The sequence below is a fragment of the Helianthus annuus genome, chromosome 3, assembly GCF_002127325.2.
Source record: "Helianthus annuus cultivar XRQ/B chromosome 3, HanXRQr2.0-SUNRISE, whole genome shotgun sequence".
Taxonomy (NCBI): Eukaryota; Viridiplantae; Streptophyta; class Magnoliopsida; order Asterales; family Asteraceae; genus Helianthus; species Helianthus annuus.
In genome coordinates, this window is record NC_035435.2 from 114,918,067 (window position 1) to 114,930,397 (window position 12,331).

Genomic DNA, 12,331 nt, shown 5'->3' on the forward strand with positions numbered 1-12,331 from the left:
TGGCATACGATTTGAATAAACGCCATAAACGCCAAAATGTTAATACAATGAAACCATTAAACGCCATTAAATATTGAATTTGGTTAACGCCAAAAATCTTAAAAACCAACAATATTGGGAAAAGCGGAACTATAAAAGCAGAAGATGAAAGGACAAAAAAGCCCCTCCGCCTTTTCTAAGGGGCGTGACACGTGTTGGGCTAGGAAGCGTTCTCACCGTTCTCACACTTTTGAGCGTTTTCTCCTGATCCCGTTTCTATATATATATATATATATATATATATATAGAAAGTATAATGTACTTCAAGGCTTAACCTACATTAACATACATGACAAAAAATATAACGTGCGTTATTATCATAGAACGTGCGTGATTATAGTCCCATGCGTGATTATGTGGTCCTATGCGTGATTATGTGGTCCCATGCGTGATTATACCCCTGATCCAACGGTTACCATTGTCTCCTACGTGATGTATGATAAGGCTTTTTGTATGTTAACCTTACTCTATATATATATATATATATATATATATATATATATATATAAAATTGGAAAGTGAGTATGAATAGTAACTTAATTTTTATAATAACATATAGTTGTTTTTCTTCATATTTTTATTTTTTAATACTACAATAGATTCTATTATACTTATTATTATTTACATTTAGTTGTATCGCTATCGTATCAAAAAGAACCGAAACCGACCGAATAATATATATATATATCGGTACCAGTATTTATTTATATTGTTTTTGCCTTCGACAAACCAATATTTATTTATATTGCTTTTGCTTTCAATAAACTGACGTTGTATCTCTACTATAACATACCGAACAACATCGGTACATGTACATGTACTCATTTGTATGCTTTATTTTTGGTAATTAATCTTGTGCCGCAACCGTAGTCAACCGAACCGAAACCAAACGAACAACATCTATATTGGTACCGATACTTATTTTTATTGTTTTTACTTTTGATAAATTGACATATCTTATCGAACAAGACTGTTACATGTAGCTTATTCATTTTTATGATTTCTAGTTTCGATAATTTTCATTTATACAACTATATGTCTGCTATGATAAACGAATATCAATACAAGTACTAGTACTGTGACGATCTAAACTGATCGATACCATTTAGACAACATCGTTGTCGGTACCGGTTTTCATTTTTTCTGTTTTCAATTGATGTAAAACATATGTTGATTCCTATATAGAGTGCATGTATCGTACCGGTCCTATAACAAACCTAACCGATACTGATCAAAGGCCCGCGATAACGTACTGCCGCAACACGCGAGGAAACAACCTAATATACAATTACTAGAAAGGAACGCTAATAGTATTTTCTTACTTTCATTTTCTCTAATACATGCGTTAATTAGATTTATAAAAAAGTTGAATACGCAGATTGTGTTAAAATTTTTCTCAACATTTCGGTATAAGCTTTCTTAATACGAAGTTGTATTCAAAGTACCTTAATTTTTTTGGTATCGTAAACTTTACGAGTGTCGATACCGTAACGAACCAAAACGATTATGACCGAACAACATCGGTACCAGTATCGTTATTATGAAACTAATTCGTTTTACAATTCCAACTAACGTAAAAAAACGCGTTGATATACTTTTGGCATATCATGACTTATTTTTCTTTGTCACAGTAGCGACTATGTGTACAGTAACAAGCCGAACCAATACAAACCAACGCCTGCCCATACGTAACAAACCAAATTGATACTAACCGTGTCCCGCCACCTAGCGCGGGTCCCTTTAGTGATCCACTAATATAAGAAAATGGAATGCTGAATCAGCATTCGACTCTACACAATCCACTGACCACTGGTGTTCAACATTTGTGGTCGCAATTCAAACCCTCATTCTTTGTTCATCATCAATGGCAGCCGCTAGAGTGATGGCATCAACAACAATCATTGGCGCATCATCTTCCGCACTCTTTAAAGCCGCTGTTGCATCTCCATTCTTCAAGCCTCAATCTGTAACCTTTCGCTTCAATAACAGCCCCAAATTAGCTCTAAAAAAGAGGGGTTTTGCCTGTTCAGCGCTTTACAAACCTGATGTTCAGATCAAGGAGGAAGGACTGCCTGAAACCCTAGATTACAGAGTATTTTTTGTTGATGATTCTGGCAAAAAGGTTGTGTTTTTTTGTGGGTTTGTTTATTAATGTTGTGGGGTTTAGTTGTTTTGTGGGATTGTTTGTTTGTTAGGGGCTGATAATGATTAGATGTTTGATTATGAATCTTGTTTAAAAAAAGATCCTTTTTAATCATTCTGTGATGTTTGATTGTTGAAAAATGGGTATGATGATTCTTGATTTAGGGTTTTTATATATACGTCTGAATTTAACCGATTCTAGCAGTAACATACTAGTTGAATATGAATACAAGAGATAGTATGAACTTTGAGGTCAAACCGGCTAATTTGCGACTTCGAGTTTGACCTTAAATTTTTGAAATGTCCAAGATTTAAGACAAGATAAGTCTTGATATTCTGATTGAGATGAAATGTGTTTTACTGTTTGTGAATCTGGGATGACTGCATTGTATGTCAGATCAGTCTCTTGATTGAAGAAAGATGTATTTTTAATCATTCTATGATGTTTGATTGTTGAAAGCTACGTTAATGGTGATTATTTCCGTAGGGATACGATGATGATGATAACATATATGGGCTGTTTCAGGTTTCACCATGGCATGATATACCGTTGCACACAGGTGATGGAGCGTTTAACTTTATCGTTGAAATTCCTAAAGAGACGAGTGCAAAAATGGAGGTTGCTACAGATGAAATATACACACCCATTAAGCAAGATACCAAAAAAGGGAAACTTAGATACTACCCGTAAGCCATTCATTTTTCATATTGGTTATTTTATAATTCATTCGCCAGTTATTGACTTTTGTTGCTTATGATCAACCTTGTTTGTGTTTATAAGTTTATTTATTTAATCTTCTAATTGCCATTGTTACTTTATTGCTCAGTGCTAAATTAAATAATTGATTATACTAATTGCAATTATTCATCACTGATTGTCAAAACACACGCTACTGAATTTTTTGCTGGTTATATTACAATCTAGTAAATGTGATTATTAGGCTGGAGGGTGTGGGAGGGCGCCACCTCACCACCGATAGCGCCCCCGGGGCGCCACCACCCATACCGACCAATTTAAAGGGGGGCGCCATGGGTCTCTTGCCATTGTGTTAACGGAAGAAAAGGGGGGTGCAGGTGGGTCCCACCTCTTTTCAACCAATGAATTTTTTTTTTAATTTTGTTTAATAGGGGGGCTTTATCCCACACCCTGCAAGTTAAGGGAAGGGGACTTAAAGCCCCCTGTCTGACGTGGACGTGACGTGGCGTGATAAAGCCCCTAGGGGCTTTATCCCACACCCTTCAGGCTTCAGCCTTAATAGCATCTTATTGTCATCTTGATTATATAAATGGGACCCGCAAGATCAACATGTTAAATGCCAAAAATGGGACCCGTAAATATACTTTTGTGTGTCTAACTTTTATGTTCCAGTTACAATATTAACTGGAACTACGGATTGCTACCACAAACATGGGAAGATCCATCATTGGCGAATCCTGAAGTTGATGGAGCATTTGGAGACAATGATCCAGGTATACTTGAATCTCGTTATGCAATTACTGTCTCCCGTTTAATGTTAAATGATTGTGTCACATATTTGGATGGATCCACTTTCCTTTTATATGGTAAAATAAAATAAAAAAACAAATTAATATCTTATATTTTTGGGTTTGTTTATTTGCTATTTTATGTGATATCTGCAGTTGATGTCGTTGAAATTGGTGAAAAGCGTGGGAATGTGGGTCAACTCATGAAGGTCAAACCCTTGGGTTGTTTAGCTATGATTGACGAGGGAGAACTTGACTGGAAGATTATTGCAATTTCATTGGATGATCCGAAGGCTTCACTTGTTAATGATGTCGATGACGTTGAGAAGCATTTTCCGGTATGTTATTTTTTCAACTAATCATGGACATGAAGTTAGGGGTGGCGTAATGGGTGGGTCAGGCGTGTTGGGTAATCGTCAAAACGGGTCACGTTGGACTCATGGTTGTAAAAAACCCGCCTAGGCTCCGATTAGTCGCCGATTACTAATCGGAGGTTCACGGAGTAATGGCCGATTAATTGCTAGGCGGTTAACTGTGGTCCTATTCCGGCCAAATTCTAGCCAGATTCCGGCGAAATTTCGACCAAACCTTGTAAATTTCCTCCAATTACTTAAAAACACGTTGGACTCATGGTTGTAAAAAACCCGCCTAGGCTCCGATTAGTCGCCGATTACTAATCGGAGGTTCACCGAGTAATGGCCGATTAATTGCTAGGCGGTCAACTGTGGTCCTATTCCGGCCAAATTCTAGCCAGATTCCGGCGAAATTTCGACCAAACCTTGTAAATTTCCTCCAATTACTTAAAAAATGTGTCAACGAGAAGTTAAAACATGTCTACTTAAAAATATACATATATAAATGTGTGTATCTTTAAAACAAAAATTTAATTACATATAAAAATCCCAGTCCGATTGATTAATCCCGGTTAATCCTTATCAAATCTCGATTAATCGCTAGTCAGTACCTCACTGACCGGACCGACTGACGCCTACTGATTCTTACAACACTAGTTGGACTGGCTAGACCCAAAACACTTCATTTCTAATATATATGAAATATTAATAAATAAAGCATTTTCATATTATAACTACAAAAAAAAATTAATATTATAATAATAATGTAATATTTTGAAACAAAATGTAATAAAAAAAAAGCCTGTTTCACTAAATCCACTTTGGGTGACTTTTGACCCGCTAGAGATAAAACATAACATGAGTTGACCTGTTCTGAAGTAAACGGGCTAATTAATTTATCGACTTTGCGTAGGGTACTCTAACGGCAATCAGAGACTGGTTCAGGGACTACAAGATCCCTGACGGCAAGCCCGCCAACAACTTCAGTCTCGGAAACAAAGCAGCTAATAAGGTATATGATCATTTCACAACTTGGGTCACATAAATTTTAAAACTTTTTCATATATCTAGTGTTCTTTTAAAACTTTTTCGACTAATAATCCCAAAACAAATGACAGGATTACGCTCTAAAGGTGATCACCGAGACAAACGAGTCATGGGCTAAGCTTGTGAAAAGAACAACCCCAGCCGGGGAACTTTCACTTGTGTAGATTCAAACTAATAAGATTGCCTCTGTATTTTTCGATTCAGAATTTTTTTCTAGCAAGAGGTACATTTTGTGCATTGTTTACATCATCATTTGTGTCGTAAAGGCAACTTGAATAATAATTCTTTTCAAGTCTAGAGCTTTATGAGAACTTATAACATGAATCGGTTCAATCAAATTAAAAAACGCGTTGATGAAGTTACCATGTTCATGGCTCGGGAGAAACTGCAGTTTTTTTGGCCGCCTTGTTCTCATTTGAAGGTGCTGTTGGGTTCTCGTTATCGTCGTTATATCTATCAACGCTAGGAAGAAAGATGCCTGCTCGAAGAAATAATAATCATTTTAGTTTTAAAAAAAAAAATAACCGTTTAATTAATGCGATGAAGGGCACAATACCTATAGACCATATTCCAGCTGCCAAAAACAGTACTGAAGTCAAGATCAAAGTAGATTTTCTCCAGTTTTTTAGCTTGTCCTGTTACATGTAAATATTGTAAGATCATGAGCTTAATTCATCTTCAAAATGTGCCGGTGTTTAAAAAGCTCGTTGCTCGCTCGCTGAGAAAAAAGCTTTAAAAGCATGGTGTAAATGAGCCGAGCCCAAGCTAGGTCTGGCTCGGTTCGTAAGCTCACTAGTCAGCTCAGGATTGTTTGTAGACTAATTTTAGTTTTAAATGTATCAAAATAAAAAATATGTGGGAGGGGGTTGAAGTGTTAACATTTTAAGTTTAATTAGTCAATAACATACAAAAATATGGGAAAATAAATAAAAATTACACACATAATACTTTTAATGTCTTTTGGTCTTTAAAATATTAGAAAAATAATACATGTATTTATATGTGAAATTTTTATTTTTTACTATTTTTTATGTCATCAATATTTGTAGAAAAAAAAAAAAAAAACGAGCTGGCTCGAATATTTTTCCAAGCCAAGCTCGAGCTCGACTTTGTCGGCTCGATAAAATAAACGAGCATAGCCGAGCTGACTCGTTTAAGTTTGAGCTCGAGCTCAACCTGGCTGGCCTCGACTCGGCTCAATTACAACCTATCAAAATGATCCAAAACTAGCACAAAATTTAATAATCTATCTGCACAAAATTAATCCTCTAGTTTCTTCCATAAAATCTTTAGAATCAAGTGAATTTAGATATGGAACTGAAGATCAGACCTGCATAACACCAACAAGTGGAGATGAAGGCACATCACCAAAGACATGAATAGAGACAGTAGACATAGCCATAGCCAATGGTTTCAAGCTCGGGTCAACAGAATGAATAGACACAAAGTTTACTGGACCCTGCGGTCAAGTATGTAAATCGGTAAATATTTGTCATGATATAAGAGTTGAAAAATATAGGTCAAAAAAGGTTACCTGAGTGGCGAAAACCAGTATCTCCCCAATTAGAAAGAAAACTATAAACATGTACATGTCCTTGAAACAAAAGGCAGCAAAGCAAAATACTGCCCCAAAAAATGTTGCTATTGAAAGAAGCTGTGGAGACAAAACACCAACTTATTGTATTACGCGACCTTTTACTGGCTATCCGCATTAATAACACAAAACTTTCGAAAGAAAATTGTGTTACCTTAAAAGCATTAGGGATTGTTGAATTCATATAATCCAGAACAAAACCGCCGGTTAATGTCCCCACGATACCACCGACGATTGTTATCCCTCCGAACAACAAGTCAGCGTCTGTCTACGAAAGATATGTAAATTCTCAGATGGAAATTTCTTTTTTATTTTACTTAAAAGTTAAAACTTTTAGTTTCTTGAAAAGTTTTCACTTGTAACACATACCATATGATATATGCTATAGCCAGCCTTGGGTCCCCAATATGAATAAGCCCCTATGACAAAATTGTATGAAATATAACCTACAAAAAACACCATCCAAAACTGAACAGTTAGTATGTCACAATGATATTTCTTTGCAAAATTCCTCTACAAAATATTGTGTGAAATTGAAATATAAATACCTAAAACATTTACTACATAAATCTTCTCATTCAAAAGAGATTTTACATCTTCACAAAACCTAGAAAAGTGACTAGACCTGCAACAAAACTAAGAAATTTAGAGATCAATTTATGGAAATTAATTTATATTAGTTTATTTGAGAACAAACCCTAAAGATTTATTTGAAGTGGCATCTTTATCATGTGAAATACCTGAACAAGTTTAAACTATGAGCCAAAATAGAAGATTTGTTAGCAGCATAATGCCAAGATTCTTAATACATACCTTTGAGTTGCAATGGACTCATAAAAAAACCCATAATAACAAATGGCAACATCAAAATTGCCTCACCGAAAAATGCATAACGCCAACCATAAGCACCTCCAACCTGAAAACAGATAGGGACGCGTCTCATAAATCTAGCCACTTATGAGTAGAGGTGCACAAAGAATCGGGTTGGGAACCGGAGCCGGTTTGTAACCTCAACCACAACTGGTTTGGGCCCGAGTTGAACCGTAGGGTTGAAATCGGTTTGAGAACTATTCTGTTGAAATCGATTAACCCAAATCAAACTGGTTTGAGCCAAAACCTGATGTTGACCAGGTTTGACCGAACCTGAATCGGTTTGGGCCCAGAAACCGATTTGTGCAGCTCTACTTATAAGAAATGTACAAAATAAATCCGCTTACCAATCCACCGTAAACATAACCAAGGGCAACTCCAGTAGGTATACACATGTAAAATATTCCCAGCCATGCTGATCTCTGTAACGGAAGATTGATATAAAAACTTGAGCTCACCCTTAGTTTAATAAAATGAAGGGCCAAGATTTAAGTAATGACGTATGCACATGCACGCGCCTTCATTCACATGTGAATGTACTCATGCAAAGATGCACGCCTTGATTCGCAGGTGATTACTCAATCTTGACCCTTCATTTGTTTATCCAAGGGACCGGATTGGTTCCTTGGTTCTCAAGTTTTTAATGGTTATCAGATGAACCACTCCATATATTGAGTTATAAAAAATGTTAAAAGCTTCCATCCATTGCATACGAACCTGAGTTACAGGTGCGTTTTCATCAATAAATGGAGCCGCGAGACTTATGAAAGAAGCTTCCCCAACACCAACTAGCCTGAAAACAAGATAGCGAAGTTTACATCACGGTGACACGAAAATCTGATGAAACAATCAACTAGAAGCAATTAGTTTGCTCACATTCGACAAACTGTAATTGTCCAAAAACCAATGGAAATCCCACAACCAATTGCGGATAACGTCCAAACTGACAACCCAACTGCAATGAGCCTAAAGGGGTTGAAGCTGCTCAAAAAACAACCACCAAAACATACTTTATCAGCACAAGAACATAACCTAGTATTTTATAAAAATTAATGTAGATTTATGACATAGAAACTGGTCATGAAAACTTACCTCTTGGCCATTGATGCAAATATTGGAGATGCCAAAAGAAGCCCAACCATAAAAGCAGAAGATAGAATACCATCCTTGAAATTATTCAATTTGAACTCACCCCTGTAAAACAATCAAGTACTCAATACACAAGCTGAATCAGGTCACTTACATTTCATTAGGGGTGTAAACGAGCCGACCCAAAACAAGTCGGCCCCCGCCAATAAGCTCGAGTTCAGCTCGTTTAACTTATGAGAGTTCGAGCTGGCTCGTTTCGGTCCTCTGTTTATAGAGCTCGAGCTTGGCTTGTGAGTAGTTTTTCAAGTTTAGGCTATGCTCATATACTTTTTATTTAAAATTATTTTTATATACATGTACACTTATACTTTATAAAATAATATATATCTATTAGTTATTTTTATCATAATTTTATATAATAATAACTATTTAATTGTCTTAACTAAAAGAGTAAAATGCACGGATAGTCCCTATGGTTTGATGAAAACTTTTAGTCCCTAACTTTTCAAAATTACACTCTTAGTCCCTGTGGTTTGACAAGTTGTTACGATAGTCCCCAAAGCGGACGGAGGTTAGTTTTTCTGGTTAAGTGGGTGTGAAATGACAAGGACTATCCGAGTAACAACTTGTCAAACCACAGGGACTATCTGAGTAATAACATGTCAAACCACAGGGACTATCCGCGAGTAACAACTTGTCAAACCACAGGGACTAAAAGTGTAATTTTGAAAAGTTGAGGACTAAAGGTGAAATTTCACCAAACCACAAGGACTATCCGTGCATTTTACTCTAACTAAAAATATATAAATAGTAGGCTCATATGCGCCCACGATCCTACAAGCACTAGTGAAGCCCGGGCTCAGGCCCGGGCTTCTTTAAGCTCGGCTCGATTTGAGCTTTTAGCTAGCCGATCGAGTAACTCACGAGCGACTTGACTCGTTTACACCCCTACGTTTCTGCTCATTATCATCCATTTTTCATGAATCCGGTACCAAAAAAGCCAACACTTACTGAATTCCAGTACCATGTGTGCATTCTCCATTTGAATTGCAGGTTTCTGGAACACCATTCACACCCGTACTCGCGATCACTCCACGATCCAAATACGTTACCAAGTTTATCACACAGAATAACACAAGCAACCTGTGATCACACAAACAAACTTCAACAATCCCCATATCCCAATCCCTTTCAATCAAAGAACCCGAAAAGATCACAGATCTTCAAATTCCCACATATTTCGGCTTTTCATTCCTCAATAAATTGATTAAAAAATATTACAAAATGATCACCTCTTAGGGGTAAACCATGAAGACTCCAATGAATCAGTCGAATCATTCTCGACCGGATCATCAAACGGATTGGTATATTCCTCATTTTTTACCCGCTTATCGGATCCTTCCTCTGCTGCACCCATTTCATGTAATGCCTGTGATTATTTGTTATTGTTTTTGTACAAAAGATATCAGTGGAGGTTTGTTCTTGAAGAAACTGCAAAAAAAAATGTGTTGTCCATGAAGAAATCCATAATATCCTTTTTGTTATAATGCCAACAGGTGTCAAATTCTCATCTTAATTTGCTTATTTTCTGTTTGTTTCTTGTGTCATGGTGTTCTTAAGTGGTGTTCCGTGACTCTCTGGATTTGTTACTCAAATTGTTATTTGAAACTTTGACATGCATTGCAATTTTTATCTTTGTTTATTTAATATGACAATTTACACCATAAACTAAGAGTTTTGTGCATTTTTTACCTGTATTAGGAAGGACTAGATCGTCGCTATGATGGCAAGATGCATCATCGCGGTTGGTGTACAAGTTATTAATTCTAATTTGAGTATCGTATAAACCAGTCTATATAACCGTAAACAATGTGTCACAGATTATATCAATAAAAGTCTCTAGTCCAATCGTGGATGTACCCTGATCACATTGATCAAGTGAAGCACGTATTGGTATTTCTTCGGGTTGGATGTTGTAATAAATTTTCTAAAAGTATTAAATTAAATACTTGTAGTTCAGACCTACAAATTGTATCGCGGTTACAATGATGTTTCAAGGGGGATAATAAACTCTACATGGCCACTAACTACTCTTGAGACATCAAATTCGATATCCGACAACCTTACAAAGGTCATGACATTGACAGTTGAATAGTTGATACTTATACGCGTTCAAACTTCATATATGTTTTTTATAAAAAGATGACCAAAGGTAGCTTCAAACTTCAAAATCTAGAAAAATATTAGTAAACACCAGCTTTAACCTTGGGGAAATTACGTAGTTTACCCGAAAAAGGAAAATGAAATACATAGTTCAATGATGTACTTCAATTCTTCAAATGTAGAGGGACCTATGTGAGATAAAAGTAGAAATGTAGGGACTAATTATACATAAATTACTATTATCTTCGCAAGTTGACTGCATTTGGAAACCGTTGGGTTGCATGAAAAAGCGTGCGAATTGTATTCCTGAAATAGAGGTGTTCGAGTAAGGCCAAAATGATGGAAATGTACGGACAAATAGAATTAAAGAGTTGACCAAATGATATTAAAATTTGAATAAATGACGCCCCAAGATACCACTAAGCTATCCATCCAATCATATCCATCTCTATTAGGCATGTATAATGTCTATACACAAAGTTATGAGGAAACCCAATAAATATGGGAAAACCTCGATTGTGAGAATCGAACACAGGACATATTAGTCACAAAGCCTTATCACACCCTAAGATACCACTAAGCTATAAAGCATTAGTTCACCACCAAAAACGAAAACAAACACGTTGGTTATAAGATAGGTTGTATATTTTGATTGTTTGTATGTAATTATGTATCTTGACTAAGAAAAATATTATTTAAATAGGTAACAAATTAATGTACAATTTCATGAGATGTTGCAATTATATAAAAAAAAGTTACATCTCGTTAATAGAATATATTTTCCTGAAATCTTTGCACTTTGACGAGAAAACTAATTGCAAACATCAAACTACCATTTGTGATATTTATATTTCTATTATAATATAATTTTTTTATTGAATTGACATCATATTCTAAGTATTCGAAGTTCATCGTTGTTGAACTTCCTTAAGAAGGGAGTTGCATGAATTTCATACACAAGTTTAGTGTTTAGAAATGGCAAACCTTAGAAAAGTTATACACTTATCATTCCAAAAATGTCTAACTAAATCACACATATGTTGGCACTTAAGATGACCTTTTGTCTCCGTTAATTCTTTGCCAACTATCTACGTTGACCCTTTACTGAGTCGGTGTAAAAGTTTAAGTTTTAAGATTTAGTCATATATCAAAGCATTGGATAGTTAAGTTCAGCATATACAATCACATACTCCAGTCCACATCTCCTAACTTACATTATAACTTCCTTAAATTCCCTTTGGTATCCATTTACATTAAAATACGTTGATAACACGAAATTCACCAACGTTCCACCCCATTTTAGTGTAATTCTTGATTTACAAGACTGGATATCAAAATATACAAGTCCAAATAGTGCATAAATGAACCAACTTGCTAAGATTTACGAATAATAAGTTGTTACCGAAGATTTGAGAATACATGACTTTGTATCACCTAATGTATTTTGTAGAAATTAGGTGTGTGTGTAGTGTGGGGTGATTTTTGTAAAATTTCCAGAGAGTTTTCAAATGAGTTTGTAACAAGATCTCAATCCCCATTTGTCTAGGAT

General features: G+C 35.7%; 2 protein-coding genes across 2 annotated transcripts; one reads left to right on the forward strand and one right to left on the reverse strand.

Moving 5' to 3' along the window:
• Nucleotides 1-1,815: 1,815 nt before the first annotated feature.
• LOC110941347 (soluble inorganic pyrophosphatase 6, chloroplastic) lies at nucleotides 1,816-5,381 on the forward strand. The gene is made up of 6 exons (XM_022182970.2): nucleotides 1,816-2,161; nucleotides 2,708-2,868; nucleotides 3,551-3,651; nucleotides 3,823-4,004; nucleotides 4,933-5,031; nucleotides 5,138-5,381. Exons 1-6 carry the CDS (start codon nucleotides 1,904-1,906, stop codon nucleotides 5,228-5,230), a joined length of 894 nt encoding a protein of 297 aa, XP_022038662.1. The 5' UTR covers nucleotides 1,816-1,903; the 3' UTR covers nucleotides 5,231-5,381.
• Nucleotides 5,382-5,408: 27 nt separating this feature from the next.
• Nucleotides 5,409-10,261, reverse strand: LOC110941346 (probable sphingolipid transporter spinster homolog 2). The gene is made up of 15 exons (XM_022182969.2): nucleotides 9,912-10,261; nucleotides 9,631-9,762; nucleotides 8,623-8,724; nucleotides 8,407-8,511; nucleotides 8,248-8,323; nucleotides 7,878-7,952; nucleotides 7,474-7,576; nucleotides 7,358-7,400; nucleotides 7,209-7,285; nucleotides 7,030-7,106; nucleotides 6,815-6,928; nucleotides 6,601-6,720; nucleotides 6,397-6,525; nucleotides 5,623-5,701; nucleotides 5,409-5,544 (listed from the first exon to the last, which is right to left on the reverse strand). Exons 1-15 carry the CDS (start codon nucleotides 10,034-10,036, stop codon nucleotides 5,435-5,437), a joined length of 1,467 nt encoding a protein of 488 aa, XP_022038661.1. The 5' UTR covers nucleotides 10,037-10,261; the 3' UTR covers nucleotides 5,409-5,434.
• Nucleotides 10,262-12,331: the final 2,070 nt, after the last annotated feature.